Source organism: Giraffa tippelskirchi, chromosome 9, assembly GCF_054371585.1.
Source record: "Giraffa tippelskirchi isolate mGirTip1 chromosome 9, T2T-mGirTip1v1.2.pri, whole genome shotgun sequence".
Classification (NCBI taxonomy): domain Eukaryota; kingdom Metazoa; phylum Chordata; class Mammalia; order Artiodactyla; family Giraffidae; genus Giraffa; species Giraffa tippelskirchi.
Genome location: NC_137283.1, coordinates 70,943,190 through 70,964,188, shown reverse-complemented (window position 1 = coordinate 70,964,188; position 20,999 = coordinate 70,943,190). Strand labels below are relative to the sequence as shown.

Below are 20,999 nucleotides of genomic sequence, written 5' to 3'. Positions count from 1 at the left end.
TCCATCTCTTTATTAGTGATTGGTCTGTTCAAATTTTCTATTTCTTCATGATGTAGCCTCATTAGATTGTATGTTTCTAGTAATTTAACTATTTCTTATAGGTTGTCTGTTTCACTAAGATCTGTTTCTGGGAGTTTGTCTTGTTCTTTTGTTTGGAGCATATTCCTTTGTTTCTTCATTTTCCTTTTCTCTGTGTTAATTTCTGTGCATTAGATAAAAATAGCCGCCTACACTAGTCTTGACTGACAGATCTTGTATAGGAGATGAACATCATCAATTAGCCTAGGCTTTGCTTCTCATTGTCTCTGAAACGTTTGTAATTGTCTAACCACCATGTTCTTAGTGGCTCCCAGTGGTCAAATATGTCCCAAGACTCATCAGTGTCCCAAGTGGAGGGTCACAGTCATCTTCTGGATGAAGGCCAGCTGGAAGTTGGACCCTCAGGCAGCATCTGGGAAAGTATGTGATCAGACCCTATCCAGGGAGAAACTGGGAAGTAGGCATTTCACCTGCTCCCTCTGTACTGGACCCAGTTATTAATATATAGCCATGGAGTGGGGGCAGGGGACTGTGAGGTCCTGAACCCATTAAGAACTTTCTTTGCTATAGTTCTATAGAACTCCTGAATGCAAGCCCTGTTGGTTGTCAGAGCCAGGTGATCCAGGGGTTTTTCTCCCAAGCACAGCCTCAAAATCTGGGCCACCAGATATGTATAAAAACTCCTCCAGGAGGATACTGGCAAATTGGAGCAGGCCAGAGGCAGAGGGCCGGAGGCATGTCCACTGGCTCCTGTGGCCTCAGGAGAGAACTGCAGTCACTCTCCAGATGCATCTAAATTAGAGGCCTGACCTGTGGCAGCAGCTTGTAAAGTAGGCAAGTAGAAAAGACAAGGAGATGGGCATTTCTACAGTCCAGGGCTCACACCCACTAACACCTGCTTCCCTGTCGGCTGCAGTATGTGTGTCTCATGGATGCAAGCCTCATGGCTTTCAGGGCTCGGTGTTTGGGGGGCCTATCCCTCTGGTAGGAGTCTTAAAAACTGGGGTGCTAAATGTGGGGCTCAAACTCTCAGTCTCTCAGGCAAAAGCTAGGAGTTTGAGGCTCCTCCTGGGTGTCTGGCACTGTGCTAGGAGTTGGGTTTATGGTGACCGCATCTCAGCCTCTGCTGCTGTTTTGATGTGAGCATTCTCTCTTTTTGGATTTCCTCCAGAGGGAATTTCTGCATGTGTAGCTGCTCATGTGGTCTGGCTGTGGAAGGAGGGCAGTTAGGAGCCTTCTGTGGGGCCATATTTAAAGGCCACACCTACCCACGCTTTTAAAAGGTAAACCTTAGTGAGTTTTGCTTTTTATAAATGTCAATGAATGACAGCTATGAATTACCACATTGCTGTAGAATTCCGTGCTGGTTTGATTAACTTAAGAGTATTTTTGATTGATGTTCCAGTTATTAAGCCACTAATGTGGTAAGAGAAGAAAGCTCAAGCTACTTTTAAATGTTTATTAACTTAAGTTTATTCTGTAAACATTTGCTGAGTGCCCACTCTGTTCTAGGTACTTGGAATACAAGTATCCAACCTTGTGGAAGGTCTAGTCTCCTAAGTAACGGACTACAAAAATAATACATACATACATACATACATAAAAATAAGACAAGAGTACTCATAACTTCTAAAATATTAACCTGGGAAATATCTAGATGTACTGACAGCAAAACTCCAGAGGATGACTATAACCCAAGCAGAAGCATTTTTGTGGCTGACTCATCAGTGCCATTTGGTTGCTCACTTATGACTTCATTTCACTGAATTCTGACTTTCTGATCTGAATTACAGTAAGGGTGTAAATCAAATCTGTGGTTACCTTTGCATATTTTGTGACTTAAAATCATTAGATTATGATTCACTGTGTGCATAGTTTTTGAAACTGTCTCAGACCTACAGGGTTTCTTTCACTTTCTCTAGGTTTTGTCTAATGAACTAAAAACATATTTTCGTGCTGTAGTGTAACCGCTCTATAGCTAATTTTTAAAAACTAATACAATATGTGTTTTCTGTGTTTCAGTTTTTTCATCTAGAATATCTAACCAGATATTGGTGTTCAGTTCAGTTCACTTCAGTCACTCAGTCGTGTCCGACTCTTTGCAACCCCATGAATCCCAGCACGCCAGGCCTCCCTGTCCATAACCAACTCCCGGAGTCCACCCAAACCCATGTCCATCAAGTCGGTGATACCATCCAACCATCTCATCCTCTGTTGTCCCCTTCTCCTACTGCCTCCAATCCTTCCCAGCATTAGAGTCTTTTCAAATGGGTCAGCTCTTCACATCAGGTGGCCAAAGTATTGGAGTTTCAGCTTCAACATCAGTCCTTCCAATGAACACCCAGGACTGATCTCCTTTAGGATGGACTGGTTGGATCTCCTTGCAGTCCAAGGGACTCTCAAGAGTCTTCTCCAAAACCATAGTTCAAAAGCATCAATTCTTTGGCGCTCAGCTTTCTTCACCGTCCAGATCTCTCATCCATACGTAACCACTGGAAAAACCATAGCCTTGACTAGACGGACATTTGTTGGCAAAGTAATGTCTCTGCTTTTAAATATACTATCCAGGTTGGTCATAACCTTCCTTCCAAGGAGTAAGCGTCTTTTAATTTCATGGCTGCAATCACCATCAGCAGTGATTTTGGAGCCCCCAAAAATAGTCTGACACTGTTTCCACTGTTTCCCCATCTATTTCCCATGAAGTGATGGGACCAGATGCCATGATCTTAGTCTTCTGAATGTTGAGCTTTAAGCCAACTTTTTCACTCTCCTCTTTCACTTTCATCAAGAGGCTCTTTAGTTCTTCACTTTCTGCCATAAGGGTGGTGTCATCTGCATATCTGAGGTTATTGATATTTCTCCCGGCAATCTTGATTCCAGCTTGTGTTTCTTCCAGCCCAGCGTTTCTCATGATGTACTCTGCATATAAGTTAAATAAGCAGGGGGACAATATACAGCCTTGACGTACTCCTTTTCCTATTTGGAACCAGTCTGTTGTTCCATGTCCAGTTCTAACTGTTGCTTCCTGACCTGCATTCAGGTTTCTCAAGAGACAGGTCAGATGGTCTGGTATTCCCATCTCTTTCAGAATTTTCCACAGTTTATTGTGATCCACACAGTCAAAGGCTTTGGCATAGTCAATAAAGCAGAAATAGATGTTTTTCTGGAACTCTTTTGCTTTTTCGATGATCCAGTGGATGTTGGAAATTTGATCTCTGGTTCCTCTGCCTTTTCTAAAACCAGCTTGAACATCTGGAAGTTCACGGTTCACATATTGCTGAAGCCTGGCTTGGAGAATTTTGAGCATTACTTTACTAGCATGTGAGATGAGTGCAATTGTGCGGTAGTTTGAGCATTCTTTGGCATTGCCTTTCTTTGGGATTGGAACAAAAACTGACCTTTTCCAGTCCTGTGGCCACTGCTGAGTTTTCCAGATTTGCTGGCATATCGAGTGCAGCACTTCCACAGCATCATCTTTTAGGATTTGAAATAGCTTAACTGGAATTTTATCACCTCCACTAGCTTTGTTTGTAGTGATGCTTTCTAAGGCCCATTTGACTTCACATTCCAGGATGTCTGGCTCTAGGTGAGTGATCACACCATCGTGATTATCTGGGTCGTGAAGATCTTTTTTGTACAGTTCTTTTGTGTGTTCTTGCCACCTCTTCTTAATATCTTCTGCTTCTGTTAGGTCCATACCATTTCTGTCCTTTATCGAGCCCATCTCTGCATGAAGTTTTCCCTTGGTATCCCTAATTTTCTTGAAGAGATCTCTAGTCTTTCCCATTCTGTTGTTTTCCTCTATTTCTTTGCATTGATCACTGAGGAAGGCTTTCTTATCTCTCCTTGCTATTCTTTGGAACTCTGCATTCAGATGGGAATATCTTTCCTTTTCTCCTTTGCTTTTTGCTTCTCTTCTTTTCCCAACTATTTGTAAGGCCTCCTCAGACAGCCATTTTGCTTTTTTGCATTCTTTTCCATGGGGATGGTCTTGATCCCTGTCTCCTGTACAATGTCACAAATCTCTGTCCATAGTTCATCAGGCACTCTGTGTATCAGATCTAGTCCCTTAAATCTATTTGTCACTTCCACTGTATAATCATAAGGAATTTGATTTAGGTCATACCTGAATGATCTAGTGGTTTTCTCTACTTTCTTCAATTTAAGTCTGAATTTGGCAATAAGCAGTTCATGATCTGAGCCACAGTCTGCTCCTGATCTTGTTTTTGCTGACTGTATAGAGTTTCTCCATCTTTGGCTGCAAAGAATATAATCAATCTGATTTCGGTGTTGACCATCTGGTGATGTCCATGTGTAGAGTCTTCTCTTGTGTTGTTGGAAGAGGGTGTTTGCTATGACCAGTGTGTTCCCTTGGCAGAACTCTATTAGCCTTTGCCCTGCTTCATTCTGCACTCCAAGGCCAAATTTGCCTGTTACGCCAGGTGTTTCCTGACTTCCTACTTTTGCATTCCAGTACCCTATAATGAAAAGGACATCTTTTTTGGGTGTTAGTTCTCAAAGGTCTTGTAGGTCTTCATAGAGCTGTTCAAGTTCAGCTTCTTCAGCGTTACTGGTTGGGGCATAGACTTGGATTACTGTGATATTGAATGTTTTGCCTTGGAAACGAACAGAGATCATTCTGTCGTTTTTGAGATTGCATCCAAGTACTGCATTTCGGACTCTTTTGTTGACCATGATGGCTATTCCATTTCTTCTAAGGGTTTCCTGCCCACAGTAGTAGATATAATGGTCATCTGAGTTAAATTCACCCATTCCAGTCCATCTTAGTTCTCTGATTCCTAGAATGTTGACGTTCACTCTTGCCATCTCATGTTTGACCACTTCCAATTTGCCTTGATTCATGGACCTAACATTCCAGGTTCCTATGCAGTATTGCTCTTTACAGCATCGGACTTTGCTTCTATCACCAGTCACATCCACAGCTGGGTATTGTTTTTGCTTTGGCTCCATCCCATCATTCTTTCTGGAGTTATTTCTCTCCACTGATCTCCAGTAGCACATTGGGCACCTACCTACCTGAGGAGTTCGTCTTTCAATGTCCTATCTTTTTGCTTTTTCATACTATTCATAGGGTTCTCAAGGCAAGAATACTGAAGTGGTTTGCCATGCCCTTCTCCAGTGGACCACATTCTGTCAGACCTCTCCACCATTACCCATCCATCTTGGGTGGCCCCACACGGCATGGCTTAGTTTCACTGAGATAGACAAGGCTGTGGCCCGTGTGATCAGATTAGCTAGTTTTCTGTGATTATAGTTTCAGTGTGTCTGCCCTCTGATGCCCTCTCACAACACCTACCATCTTACTTGGGTTTCTCTTACCTTGGACGTGGGGTATCTCTTCACGGCTGCTCCAGCAAAGTGCAGCCGTTGCTCCTTACCTTGGACAAGAGGTATCTACTCACGATGGCCCCTCCTGACCTTGAATGTTGGTGTTACAAGGATTAAAATAATATAATATTTGTAAAAAAAACAAACAACGCTAAAACTAAAGAAAGTGCCTGCAGAAAATAAATTTCAAGTCTGTGTTTCCTGCACCCACACTAGTCATTTATTTATTTCAACTATTTCTCATATTTTAACATAGTAAGCTGCTGCTAAGTCGCTTCAGTCGTGTCCGACTCTGTGCGACCCCATAGATGGCAGCCCACCAGGCTCCGCCGTCCCTGGGATTCTCCAGGCAAGAATACTGGAGTGGGTTGCCATTTCCTTCTCCAGTGCATGAAAGGGAAAAGTGAAAGTGAAGTCGCTCAGTCATGTCCGACTCTTAGCGACCCCATGGACTGCAGCCTACCAGGCTCCTCCGTCCATGGAATTTTCCAGGCAAGAGTACTGGAGTGGGGTGCCATTGCCTTCTCCAAACATAGTAAGCAGGGTGTTGTATCTTTTTTTTTGTACACTTGTAGGAAGTAGTACTACAATGAGAAATAGAAGCAAATGTATATCCAGCAGGGCCATATAAGGAATGTTTCTTTGTCTGTAAACCACTTGTCTCAGAAGCAAATCCCTCCGAATGATGAAAACCAAGAGATGTTTTCACACTTAACTCTTTTTAAAGTTTTTTCCTGATTTCAAAAGATGTTTTCATTGTTATAAAACTCCAAGATTACTGAAATTAATAACTTCAAAAGTGAAAAGTCCTTTATCCACATTCTCTTCCCACCTCTCCACCCATAGAGAGAATTAATATTCTATGTATATCCTCACGTTTTCCCTAGTTGTATAATGTATTTTTTATTAAGTAAGACTACACTGTACATTCTGCTTTGCAACTGACTTCTAGTCACTTAATGTATTTGGTGTTTGTATTAACGTATTTAGTTTCCTCTCATCTCCAATAGCTACAGAGAGAAAGTTGTGCTGGCTGTGCGCCCAACCATAAGCTCACTCAGCCTACAGATCTAACAGTAGAAATGCCTTCCACTGACCCATGTGCCAACCCCCAGCCCTCTCTCCAAGTCCTGACCCAAAAGGGCACCAAGAGAGTGACTCTAAAGATCCTCGCAGTCCACACCCAGGGCCAGTCCTTCGTGCATGCATGAAGGACTGGGCTGCACGAAAAATCCACATTCACTCAGCCATTAACCCTGAGGACCCCAGAAACATAGTAAAGGTTGCACCCCAAGGGGTCTGAGTGTTGCTGCCTGGCCTTGCACGCCCACCTGGAGCAGGAAGGACATTTTATTGAGGATGAGCAGGTCAAGCAGACTTACTGTAAAATCGCCATGGGAGGCTATTCATCCCACTTCACTCCTCCCACTTCAAAGCCACTTTCCATCACTCAGATATTTACCCTTGAAGCGATTAAGTCCTCCTTTATCTTTTCTGTGCTTTCGTTAGCTGCTCTTTTTAGCAGGTATGATTTAAGCCAAATGTCAATATGTCAGACATTAAATATCCATTCCCACGCACAGCGTGTACAATTACCTCCTCTATTATAACAAATGGAATGTCAATTAACTTGTGTGCAGAACTTACACAAAACTGACTGACAGCAGTTTATAAAGGACTCTACCCAGAGCGCTTGAAGTATTTAGCTTAGTTGAGGCCTTTCTTTCAGTCTGCAAAGCTCCAGACACAACAACAGAAGTGAAATTTTTGTAGGAAGGAGTGACAAGCTTTGGGGGCAAGATAACAGGAAACTTGATTGTGCGAAGCAGCACTTTGACAGCTGGACAGGCTATGATGCCTCCACGGCATCATCAGGGAAGCTTCGGGGCTGAGGCTCCTGCCGGCAGGACACCCCCCTCCAACCGTGACACCAGGACTGCAGTGAGGGGTGCCCCCAGCCCTAAGCCCCCCAGAGCACCAGACCTTCCGAAGGCCATGTCCAGTTCTTCGAAGGCTGAACACCAAGTGGTCCAAACTGGATGGCTAAAGCAGAGAACGGCCGAGGGGTAAGAACAAGTCAGCAGAAGGCCCAGTCCACCTTCCGCTCCTCGGCCATCACAGAGCCCACGTGGCGGGCGCCTGCCTGGAGCTCAAGTTCTGCTCCTGGGGCCCCAAATAGGTCCAAAGTGACGCGTTCTGAAATCCTCTTTGGGAACCAAAAACCTCCTGGCCGTGTGACTTACGGCTGCTTCAACCTGTTTCTTTCAGATACCATTGTCCTCATCGCCTCCATAGCGGTCGTTTCTGCCAAAACTCAGGGTAACATCTTCGCCACGTCGGCCCTGCGCAGCCTGCGCTTCCTGCAGATCCTCCGCATGGTGCGTATGGACCGGCGCGGCGGCACCTGGAAGCTGCTGGGCTCCGTGGTCTACGCGCACAGCAAGGTGAGCTCGCGCCTTCCTCGCCGCTGCCCTCCTGGTCGCCAAACTCTTCGAAAGCAAACTTAGGCTTTTCAGAAACTGACTAAAGCCATGCAAGGACAAAGTGGATTATGTAAAAGTCACCATAAATATCCAAGCGATACTCAAACACATGAAATCATGCTCAGATTTTTTGTTCCTGTTTCAAGTATTCTTCACCTCTAAAAAATCTCATTCTTTTTGTATCTATAAGGCTTCCCTCATAGCTCAGTCGGTAGAGAATCTGCCTGCAATGAGGGAGACCCGGGTTCGATTCCTGAGTCGGGAAGATCCCCTGGAGAAGGAAATGGCAACCCACTCCAGTATTCTCGCCTGGGAAATCCCATGGACAGAGGAGCCTGGCAGGCTACAGTCTATGGGGTCGCAAGAGTCGGACACGACTTAGCGACTAAACCACCACCACCACCATAAATATCCAAGCAGTAGTCAAAGACATGAAATCATGCTCAGATTTTGGCTTTGTTCCTGTGTCAAGTATCTTTCACCTCTAAAAAAATCTCTCGTTCTTTTTATGTCTAGGAATTAATCACAGCTTGGTACATAGGATTTTTGGTTCTGATTTTTTCATCTTTCCTTGTCTACCTGGTGGAAAAGGATGCTAATAAGGAGTTTTCTACATACGCGGATGCTCTCTGGTGGGGCACGGTGAGTGCAAAAATCTGGTTTTATTTATGGGATGTTGTGAGATGTTTCCTTTGAATACAGTGCAGTGATTCCCATGAGTGGCCTCAGTAAAACTATGCATGAACTTCCAAAAGGGAAGTTTTGTGAAACTACACAGCACTTATAATTTTCTGAAGAGTTGCCTCATCTGTTTAGGTCTAACAAAGTTCTCTTACAAATCAACCTACTGCTTCTTGAGTGCCAGGCTGTTTCAAAATAAAAACGAATAATGTTTTAACCTTGATTAAAATGTTCACGGGCTCACTTATTTGTTTTAACTTTGTGGAGCACAGCTTTGGAGTACAAATTGTTGTGTTGTTTGTCACTCATCAGAAAGTTTATCTGAGGCTTTAGAAAAAGAAATAGTAGCTGAACAAAAGCTATGAGTAAAATTATGGTACAAAATGGCAGAGAAAAGTGTGGTAACCATCTGTGAGATCAGAGATTACAGACACTGTGTTTCAAAATTTTCTATTCTTTTTCCTTTATATTGTTGTTAAAAGATAGTTTTCCAAACAAATAAAAGTTAAAACATGACTTTCATACACATAGAAAATAAAGCATGTGTAAATATTTTAAGTTATTATCAATGAAGGAACTAGGAAGATGTAACAGCCAGTTCAGAGGACTATCCAAAGAACGGAAGTGTATATAGATTAGGAGTATTGAATGTGCCAACAGAGGCAAACCTGGCTTCTTCCACAGTGAAAACAGGAAGTCAGAGGAACCCCCACCAGACAGGATTTATTTACACATCTATAGACAAGAATTATTCTGCATTCCTGCTGCAACTTACACAGTCATAAAATAGCTCAAAGGCCTTGAAAGGTGTAGAGCCTGCCCCATAAAATCAGAAATCGATAACCAAGAAGAATGTACTCTAAACAACACATAGTTTTCCACTGAAGCAAAAATTGTCTTTCTATTGTAAAGAATTTATTAAACAGTCATTGAATTGTGTACCCTAATAAGAATGTTTTAGGAGAAAGGAATGCTTTATACAATGTGTAAACTATATTTCTTTTTATTTTATTCCTTAATATGTTCTGAAAGGGTGAAAGTACAACAGCAGTTAGAGTTGTCTGAAGAGTCTCTTTGGTTCAGCAAATCTGTTCTCTTATGCTGCTGCTGCTAAGTCGCTTCAGTTGTGTCCGACTCTGTGCGACCCCATAGACGGCAGCCCACCAGGCTCCCCCATCCCTAGGATTCTCCAGGCAAGAACACTGGAGTGGGTTGCCATTTCCTTCTCCAGTGCACGAAAGAGAAAAGTGAAAGTGAAGTCGCTCAGTCGTGTCCAACTCTTAGCGACCCCATGGACTACAGCCTACCAGGCTCCTCCGTCCATGGGATTTTCCAGGCAAGAGTTCTGGAGTGGGGTGCCATTGCCTTCTCCCTGTTCTCTTATAAATCATTGGTAATATTTCTTGAGTGTTAGATTGTTGCCAAAATAAAAATGCATCATCTTCTTAAACTGTGACTGAAGCATTAGTAAGTTTGTTTGCCAGTTTGCTTTGTGGAGCTCACTGCTGCACCATTCTGCTATTTGTCAGAAGCTCATCGGTGAGGACTAGAACTGTCATCAAAGACGAGGGTAAATCATCAGGGCTTGAAGTAAGCAGAACTTGGTATAGCAGAACAGCAATAAGATGAATAAGAATCAAAAGTATAGTCATCTGAAGATTAAGATTCTTTTTCCTTAGAGTGTCAGAGCTAAATGTCTACAAGATTGTGCTGCTGATAACAAAGCATCCTGCTGGTTTAATAATTTCCTTTCCAACTCCTTGCCCTCCCCCACAAGCAATAATGACCACTTTGAAAGAAGGAAATGGAAAACCCAAAAGAGAGATGTCATATGACATGCCTAAAATACTTTTTATGTGTTGAGAACAAATGAAAATGTATGACTTATAGTGGGGATAAACTGAGTTAACTGAGCAAAAAAGGAGGTCTTTCTAGCCAGCAAAGAGAAGACAGTGATTTGAATTTTAGTTTTTGCATCGCTGTGAAGATCCTAATGTGGATGAGTGACTGAGACCCTTGGGCGCCCTCTGTATTGAGGTGCAGCTGCTGGTGGATCCACCTGGCAACTCTCTAGCCTTCCTTCCATCCATCTTCCTTTCTCCTTCCTACTAATCTCCTTCCTGCTGCATTGTATATTGAGCGTGTGTGGGAAACTCTCAATGTACTTAGTCACCAGCTTGTTTCTTTGCCAGAATAACCCGTGTAGCATGTTTCCAAAGGTCATCTCTGTGCCTTTCAGGGAAAAGAAGCAATCTATTCATTGATTTCATTCAAGTAGTGCTATTTGACTGAAGTTTAACCTGTATTTAGGGCTTCCCTGATAGCTCAGTTGGTAAAGAATCTGCCTGCAATGCAGGAGACATGGGTTCAATCCCTGGGTTGGGAAGATCCCCTGGAGAAGGGAACGGCTACCCACTCCAGGATTCTGGCCTGGAGAATTCCACGGGCTGTACAGTCCATGGGGTCACAAACAGTTGGACACAACTGAGTGACTTTCACTTCATTAACCTGTACTTAACAGAATCTTTCAATGGCCTAATTATATCTCTTTTAAAAAAAAATCTAGTCTTGAATACAGAAGCAAAAATATTCTAAGATATTGAGCTTCTAGGAATAAAAAAGGCCTTGTTGGACCACAGTGGGTTTGTTGATATTAACTAACTCATTAATGAAATTGTCTGAATCCATAAAAAGCAAACAAGAGAACTTACTGGTTCTGTCCTTATAAGAAGAACATATATTTGGTCTCCAATGTGAAATAAAACAAATATAGAATACTCCACTGTGCTTAGTCACTCAGTCATGTCCAACTCTTTGCAACCCCATGGACTGTAGCCCACTAGGCTCCTCTGTCTGTGGGGATTCTCCAAGCAAGAATACTATAATGGGTTACCTGCCCTCCTCCAGAGGATCTTCCCAACCCAGGGATCAAACCCAGGTCTCCCACATTGCAGGTGGATTCTTTACGAGCTGAGCCACCAGGGAAGCCCAAGAATACTGGATTGGGTAGCCTATCCTTTTTCCAGTGGATCTTCCTGACCCAGGAATCGAACCGGGGTCTCCTGCATTGCAGGTGGATCCTTTAACAGCTGAGCTATCAGGGAAGCCCCTGGAATACTCTATGTTTTATTATATGTTAATGAAGACCTCAATGAAATCTTTTTAGTTAAAATTGTCCATGTTGCATGTAAGGCACACCTTGCTAAGCATGGAAACATCCAGAATATAGGAAAATGAAGGAAATGAAAGAATCCTGATTTGGTGCATTTCTTAGTGCTGGGCTTTGGAGAATAAAAGGAAATCCCCATTTATTAAAAAAAAAAAAAAAAGCCTGAAGTAGCGACATTTAGTTTAAAATGCAATTTATAGTCTATAGATACAGTATTCAATGAATTCTAAATATTATATGTGAAACTCTTCCATGAAGAAGATGCTGTCCCCAAACCAACTTTAGGAGGAATGCGTAGTGCGATCAGCACTGCTCAAAGCAATAACAGTTCAGAGAACTTTGGTCCCTGGAAACCATTCCCATAATAATAGATGACAATACTTGGCCCATAGTCCATAGAAAGGGCTGATGTTAAGCCCCTGGCAGGTGCCCAACCAAGATGAGGGCTGCATGAATGGATATAGGGAACCTCTACAGCAAAGGAGCAGAGAGCAATGCCCTTCCTGACAGACCTACAGCTTCAGGACAGAAGGGCTTTGGGAGTCAGGGTTTCGATGAATAATGTTCTGGACTCTGAAGGAGCAACTGAAGAGGCATTGATGATGGACGTTGCTGAGCCAGGCAGCTATAGGAGGAGAGGGTCTTCTGATTGCTCGGTGGAGCTCTGTTTAACATCACCTCCTGTTAGTATTATCCTCCTTTTCAGTTACTTTAGGTTTATTCTGCAATAATCAAAGAACAGGTTTTCCTGGAGTTATTTTTTATTATGACATCTTTCTTTCCTGTTATTATCTTCCCTCCTTTTGATTTGCTTTAGATTTATTCTGGAATAATTTAAGATCCCATCCTCCTAAAGTAGTTTTTCCTGGTAATGACCCTATCCTTGAAGGCCAACTTGTCCTTTTTTTATTTACCACTCTGACTATGATGAAGATGGTGTTATGGGTTTTCTTTAAAGATGCAACAGCAGCAGCGGTATAAACCTACTTTTGAGGTGTAAACCTACTTTGAATATAGCCTCCACCTGAGACCTGTGCTTGACATGATTCCTCCAGGCATGTAGAGGATTTGGTGTTGGCCAGTTAATCCTAGAATTTGCTCTAAAACCTGACACTTTTCCCAAGCAACAGTATAGAAGGCTCTGTAGGTAATGCACACTCAACAGGTTATGCAGCCCATATGTATACCATGAGTTCATCCCCCTACAAAATCTAAGAATAGGAAATGGTGCCGATTTGTGGAAAGAGCAAGGATATCCTTGTCCTTGATGACACTGGTCACCTTTCTGAGAATCAACCCTCCCTCCATCAGGTTTACCAGGAGATAGTGTTTTCTGCCGCCTCTTAGAAGCTATTGGTTTCTGACTCAGTAAGTCTGCTGGTACAGTAAATAAGTGTTTCTTACTACCAATGCATTATCTGATGGAATCAGAAGCTTTACTTCTAACTATTCAAGATTATTAACAACCAAGTGAAAACTGAGGCATATACCCCAGGCAATACCTTCCCTTGCAGCCTAGCAGTTATTAACCTCTCCAAGCTCCACACCTAGGGCATTTACGGGGTATATAGGGCATGAATCTCTGGAGACCTCTTTCCTAAGACATCTGTTCTTAAAATTGTCACATATGCAACTTTGGACACTTTTGTTCAGTGTTACCCAATAGTACTGAGCATGTGCTGTATTTAAAAACAAAAAACAGTATTATAGTCAGGAGACAAGGGTTCCAACCCCATCGTTAGTGTTAGTAGAGATGTGCTATTAAGCAATCGTTTAATATCGCTATAAAACTGAGAAAATAATAGTACCCAAACACAAAGTTGCTCTGTGTTTCACGTGAGACTAGGACTATGTTTCACTTTCTCAAATACTAGATAGATGTGACCACCACTGTTTTTACTTATTTGACCACAAGCCTGGAAGAACAGTATGGAATGCCAATGCCCTGAACTCCCTGCCACAGCCAAACCTGAATTTTATGATGCCACCACCGTGAAGTTTCCAATGTTTAAAGACTGAAAATCTTTCTGACCTACTAGTTCAAGATGACCAAATGTCAAAATTAATGTCACAGATTCTATGACTAGCTACTATGTGAAATTGTATGCTCAGGAAGTAGCCCAAAGAGAAGAGAAGGGAAGAAAAGAGACAAGAAAGAAGAGAAACAGAGCTGAGAGGAGGAAAGACGGGGGAGGGAGAAGGAGATCGTTGACAGCTGTTGACAGAAATCTTCCCCCTGAAAGGATCCCCTTAGGAACCTTCATGCATTGCTGGTGGGAATGTAGATTGTGCACCCACTATTGAAAACAGTATAGCGATTCCTCAAAAAAAATTAAGACTAGAACTACCACATGATTCCATAATTCCACCCTAAAGAAAACAAAAACACTAACTGGAGAAGATATATACACCTCTTATTCATAGCAGCACTATTTACAATAGCCAAGATATAGAAGCAACCTAAGCGCCCATCAACAGATGAATAGATAAAGAAGATATGTTTATATATACAGTGGAATATTACTCAGCCATAAAAAAGAATGAAATGATGCCATTTACAGCAACATGGATGGACCTAGAGATTATCATACTAAGCAAAATAAGTCAGAAAGAGAAAGACAAATACCATATGATTTCACTTACATGTGGAATCTACAATACAAAACAAATGTACAAACATAGCAAAACAGAAACAGAGTTACAGATACAGAAAACAAACAGGTGGTTGCCAGAGGGCAAAGCAGGAGGGAGAGGGAAGAAATAGGCGAGGGAGATTGAGAGGTGCAAAGTAAGTGAGTCCCAGGTATAAAGGGTACGGTATGGGAAAAATAGCCAATAACTGTATGATATCTTCTTATGGTGACATTGTAACTAGACTTACCTTGGTGATGGTTTCAAAATGTTATAGAAATACCAAATCAGTGTGTTGTGTAACAGGAGCTAACACAGGGCTTTAGGTCAATTATGCCTCAAAAACAAACAAATAAACTCATAGAAACAGAAACCAGATGTGTGTTTACCAGAGGCAGAGAGTGGAAGGTGGAGGAATTGAATGAGGATGGTCAAAAGGCACAAACTTCCAGCTATAAGTGCCATGGATACGATGTACCATGCAATAAGTATAACGAACTCTGCTGTGCATTATATATGAAAGTTGTTAACAGAGTAAATCCTAAGAGTTTTTAAAACAAATATATATATATATGTGTGTGTGTATATATATATATATATATACATATATATATATATATTTGTTTCCATTTCTTTAATGCTGTATCTATATGAGATGATGGGTTTTCACTGAACTTATTGTGTTAATTATTTCATGATGTGTTCAAGTCAGGGCATTGTACTGTGCCCTTTAAACTTCTGCAAAGCTGTGTATCAATTATATTTCAATAAAACTGGAAGAAAAAAGATTAAATAAAATAAAAATAATTTTTAAAAGGACCCCCCCCTTAGGGAGAAATTATACTGTACTGTGGAAATCTACGAATAGTCTATTTTTAATTTGCTCACATGAATGCACTGGCTATAAACAGCTATTCATGACTGTGTCCTCAAAACCAGACCAATAAATATTCGTTAATTTGTTGCTTGAAGAAATGAAGGTAGATTTATATCTCCTGGTCTCAAATTAATTGTGCTATTGAAAACAAGCAATTAACTGTAGCCTAACCTATCTCTAAATTATAATCTGGACACAGCACCTACCATCCCATTAAAGAAAAAAAATTGAGGAAAGCTTGGACCCGAGTTTCCATTGTTTTGCAGTATTATTCCTCAGGGAGAAAACACGTGATTGTTGTACCCAATAAGGGACTCGGAGCAGACCTCCGACTTTGCTACCATAATTACCCCTTTCTGCCAATATTTGCAACCCACAGGCTTTCAGAAAATCTCTCCTTACCTGCATGACTGCAGTTGAGGGCAAAACTTCGTCTGAGCTGCTCCCGCCTGCTGCAGCCCCTTCCAGTAAATGTCCACCTGGAAAGGCAGCACAAGCCACGGGCACCACGAAGCCCACTCGGGGAGGCCGCAGGGAGAGCAGGCTGCCCCTCTCCTCCCGACCCGCCCAGTCTGGCTGCTCTGCCGGCTTCCACCTCTAGTCATGAAGTGTGACAACCAATTAAAATAGTATTTTGCTAAAACAGCACTGCAAGAGATATTGGAACATTTTAAAAATGTGATTTTTAATTGTTTAGGGACTTCCCTGGTGACTGAGATGGTAAAGAATCTGCCTGCAAAGCAGGAGAGCTGGGTTTGATCCCTGGGTCAGGAAGATCCCCTGGAGAAGGGAATGGCTACCCACTCCAGTATTCTTGCCTGGAGAATTCCATGGACAGAGGAGCCTAGTGGGCTACGATCCATGGGGTCACAATGAGTCCGAAAGAGATATTGGAACTTTTTAAAAATGTATCTTTTAATTGTTTGAATTCAAAACTTCATGACCTTTCCAGTGACATTGTCAGCACCATGATCAAAAATCAGTGACTATGAATCAATAATAAGTAAATACGTATATAAATAAATACATAAATTTTCTAAATTCTACTAACCAGCAGATATTAAGAGCATAGATCCTAGGGGCTCTGGAAGGAGTCAGAAAATGGAATGACGCTCAATACAGTGGGTTTCCTCTAGGCCTGATTTCTGTCAACACCTTACAATCACACATGCCAACTAGAAGCAGGCGATTCCTGCCAGGAGCTCCCAGGGAAGAAGGTGTCTTCAGGGCTCTCTGTGAGCCCACCTTCCTCTAGCTTTACATCCAAATTAGACCAGTTACTGCAGCTCAGCCACTGGAGCTGCACGTGGCTTCTGGAAAACAGAAGTGGGTGCATTGCTGAGCACAAGTGTGGGAGCAGAGACCCAGAAAGGCTGCTCAATTCATGTGCAAAGGACCAGCTGAGAAAGCTTCCCAGGGCCTTCCAGTTACTGGGAAAAGGGAAGAAACATAAGGTAGCCCCACTGGGGTACCTCAAAGACAGTTTGACCTGAAAGCCCAGAAAATCAGCAGCCTTCCTGCAGACTTGTGCCTCAGAAGGTAAAGGATCCGCCTGCAATGCAGGAGACCCAAGGCTTGATCCCTGGGTCGGGAAGATCCCCTAGAGAAGGAAATGTCACCCACTCCAGTATTCTTGCCCGGGAAATCCCATGGATGGAGGAGCCTGCTGGGCTACAGTCCATGGAGCCCCAAAAAATCAGACACGACTGAGAGGCTAACACTTGCACTTTCCTGCAGACCTCTTCCAGGATGGTTTGATGGAATGCAGCTTCCCTGGTGGCTCAAGACAGTAAAGAATTTGCCTGCAGTGCAGGAGATCTGGGTTCGATCCCTGGGTAAGGAAGATCCCCTGGAGGAGGGTGTGGCAACCCACTCCAACATTCTTGCTTGGGGAATCCCCCTGAACAGAGGAGCCTGGCGGGCTACAGTCCATGGGGTTGTAAAGAGTCGGACATGACTGAGCAACTAAGCACAGCACAACCAGAAGTTTCCTTACAAAGATGGCATCCAGGTCAAGCAGGGGGTTCAGTGTGATGCCCCCCAATAACAGCAGGAGGCTTAGTTTCCCCTTTGCAGCCATAGGAAGCAAAATGATCTTCCCCACAGGCATGAAACAGAGGAACCCTCGCCCCCTCTCCCTGGCGCCCTGGCGCTAGATCCTACCCCAGCCTCACCTTCAACAAAAGGCCCCTTAGCCCTCAACCAAGCAACACCCCAGAGACTGTGAGGTTGGGCAGAGGAAGTGGTTGCTCCAGACTGGGCTGTGGGCCACTCCAGCTCCTCCTGGCCTGGCCCTGGTGGCACAAGGAGAAGATAGGAGGGTCTCGCCGTCCTCCACCCCAGGCACCTAAGGTGAGACTCTCAGGGTTCATGACACCTCATCACCAGTGCTGTGAGAGGGGCAGCCCTGTGTTCAAAAGGAGGGCGCGAGTACTCTTAACTGGACTGAGTACATGGTCACTTTGCTGTGTCTGGAGGCATCTGATTAAAACTCACTCAGAACCCCAGGCCCAGGAGAACAACTCAGATGTGTGACTGGAATGGAAAGCGGACCAAAAAATGCAACATTATTGCTGTCACCAAACCATGAAATTTCTCCTTCTGTTTATTATTGTTAATAAACTACTGGAAAGGATTAAGCTGTTTTACAGAAACAGTAGTAGATTAAACTCCTTCCTGCATATTTAAGGTTATGAACCTGTCATGAGATGTAGCCAGGAGTGTTTTATCTGCAATCAGAATCCTTTCCGAGAATGCTGGTGGCACCTGGTTTGCTTGGCTGCGGCTTTGCACAGCACTTTCTTTCTCACACCCTCACAGCCCAGACGAGCCCTTCCCGTGCCGGCCCTTCTCTCCCCCCAGGTGAGCCTCCTTGTCCTTCACTGCAGGTGATGAAGCCACCGTGAGCTTTTCCAGCCCTGCTCCCTCTTCATCCTGTGTCCATGCTGTCTCTGCCCTGGGGAAGATATGTCCATCCACGCTACAAGGCTAGCCCTCCACCGTGTACCCTCCCCCTTGGGTTGCTGTTGCTGCTGAGTAACTGAGTCATGTCTGACTCTTTGCAACCCTGTGGACTTTCATCTGCCAGGTTCCAATGTCCATGGGATTTCCCAGGCAAAAGTACTGGCATGGGTTGCCATTTCCTTCTCCAGGGGATTTTCCCCACCCAGGGATCGAACCCAGGTCTCCTGCATTGGCAGGCGAATTCTTTACCATCTGAGCCACCAGGGGAGCCCCCTCCTTGGGTACCCCCATCATAGAGTCCCCACCTCCCCTCTGTAGACTCGGCCTCTCTGCAGACAGGCACAGATCCATCCTAGAAAACCCCACCTCATGTCAGAGATTCCCAGGAGTTCTCACTCTGTTTGTTACCAATCTTCTTGAAAGGGTCCTTTATTTATTTACTAAACACTTACTGAGGGCCTCTTACTTTGTGGCAAACTTCACACTAGAAAACAAAAAGTAAAGAAACAGTCCTTCCTTCTAGTTGAGAAAATGAGGCCTGAGGGAAAGCAGAGTAGACCACCCATCATGATAAGAGCCGATAGGAAACCAGCAGGACAGCGGCTCTGCCGTGGACAGTGGGCAGGGGGCCTCTCTGAGGACAGACAGCTTAAGACAAGATCTGAAGAATGAGAAGGAGCCCTGGGAAGGCAGAAGGGCTGAGGGGGGAGAATGTGCAAAGGCTCTGTGGAAGGATGGCCTTGCCCGTTCAAGGAGCTGAAAGGACACTGTAGTCAAAGTGCAGTGAGCAAAGGGAAGCCCAGGATGGTGTGGGGATGCCACAGAGACAGGGTCACGTGCTGCATAGCTCGGAGCTTAGAATTTATCCTGAATTTGGTGAACAGCCATTGCAGGACTTTTAGAGAGGAATAAGAAAATAGCCCATGCAGGTGTGTGGAGAAGGAAACAAGAGAAGCAGGAGCAGAAGCAGAAAGAGCAATTGAGAGATGATGGCTCATGGTCTTCAAGAGCCAGGACATGGGCACAACCTCAGGGTCATGACAAGGTGTCAACAGGAGGTGTGGTGTATACATGAGGGGATTGCTACTCAGCCATAGGAAACTAAGAAATTGTGCCAACTGCAGCCACGTGGATGGACCTTGACCTCTAAGTGCAACAAGTCAAACAGGGATCTCACTTATATGTGTTTAAAAAAAAAAAATGGGCATAGAAGGAACCTACCTCAACATAGGCCCTAATGATAAGCCTATAGCAAACATTATTCTCAATGGTGAAAAACTGAAAGCATTCCTCCTAAGATTAGGAACAAGACAAGGGTGTCCACTTTCACCACTATTATTCAACATAATTCTGGAAGTCCTAACTACAGCAATCAGAGAAGGAAAAGAAATAAAAGGAATCCAGATCAGAAAAGAGAAAGTAAAGCTCTCACTGTTTGCAGATGACATGATACAGGACGTAGAAAACCTTAACGGTAGTATCAGAAAAGTACTAGAGCTAATCAGTGAATTTAGCAAAGTTGCATGATACAAAACCAATACACAGAAATCACTTGCATTTCTATATACTAACAATGAAAAATCAGAAACAGAAATTAAGGAATCAATCCCATTCACCATTGCAACAACAAAAAAAAATAAAATATCTAGGAATAAACTTTTCTAAGGAGACAAAAGAACTGTACACAGAAAATTATAAGACACTAATGAAAGAAATCAAAGATGACATAAACAGATGGAGAGATATTCCATGTTCCTGGGTAGGAAGAATCAATATTGTAAAAATGACTATACTACCAAATGTAATCTAGATATTCAATGTGATCCCTGTTAAATTAGCAATGGCATTTTTCGCAGGACTAGAACAAAAAATTTCACAACTCATATGGAAACACAAAAGACCCTGAATAGCCAAAGCAGTCTTGAGAAAGAAGAATGGAGCTAGAGGAATGAACCTTCCTGATTGTACAAATAATCAAGCTACAGTCATGAAGACAGTATGGTACTGACACAAAAACAGAAATATGGACTAATGGAAGAAGATAGAAAGCCAAGAAAGAAACCCATGCACCTCAGTTCAGTTCATTCGCACAATTGTGTCCGACTCTTTGGGATCCCATGAGCTGCAGCACGCCAGGGCTCCCTGTCCATCACCAACTCCTGGAGTTTACCCAAACTCGTGTCCGTTGAGTCAGTGATGCCATCCAACCGTCTCATCCTCTGTCGTCCCCTTCTCCTCCTGCTCTCAATCTTTCCCAGCATCAGGTTCTTTTCCAATAAGTCAGCTCTTCACATCAGGTGGCCAAAGTATTGGAGTTTCAGCTTCAACATCAGTCCTTCCAATGAAAACTCAGGACTGATCTCCTTTAGGATGGACTGGTTGAATCTCCTTGCAGTCCAAGGGACTCTCAAGAGTCTTCTCCAACACCACAGTTCAAAAGCATCAATTCTTCAGCACTCAGCTTTCTTTGTAGTCCAACGCTCACATCCATACATGACTACTGGAAAAACCATAGCCTTGACTAGATGGACATTTGTCGGCAAAGTAATCTATCTGTTTTTTAATATGTTGTCTAGGTTGGTCATAACCTTCCTTCAAAGGAGTAAGCGTCTTTTAATTTCATGGCTGCAATCACTGTCTGCAGTGATTCTGGAGCCCAAAAAAATAAAGTCTGACACTGTTTCCATTGTGCCCCCATCTATTTTCCATGAAGTGATGGGACCAGATGCCATGATCTTAGTTTTCTAAATGTTGAGCTTTAAGACAACTTTTTCACTCTCCTCTTTCACTTTCATCAAGAGGCTCT

The 20,999-nt window shown here is 43.3% G+C and overlaps 1 protein-coding gene across 5 annotated transcripts in view; it reads left to right on the top strand.

Moving 5' to 3' along the window:
• KCNQ5 (potassium voltage-gated channel subfamily Q member 5) overlaps positions 1-20,999 on the top strand; it is a 600,369-nt gene that overhangs the window by 466,869 nt on the left and 112,501 nt on the right. For all 5 annotated transcript variants that reach the window (XM_081530759.1, XM_081530757.1, XM_081530760.1 and 2 more), the window contains exons 4-5: positions 7,657-7,832; positions 8,388-8,513. In XM_081530759.1, the coding sequence (XP_081386885.1) occupies positions 7,657-7,832; positions 8,388-8,513 (302 nt within the window). The remainder of the gene's footprint in view (positions 1-7,656; positions 7,833-8,387; positions 8,514-20,999) is intronic.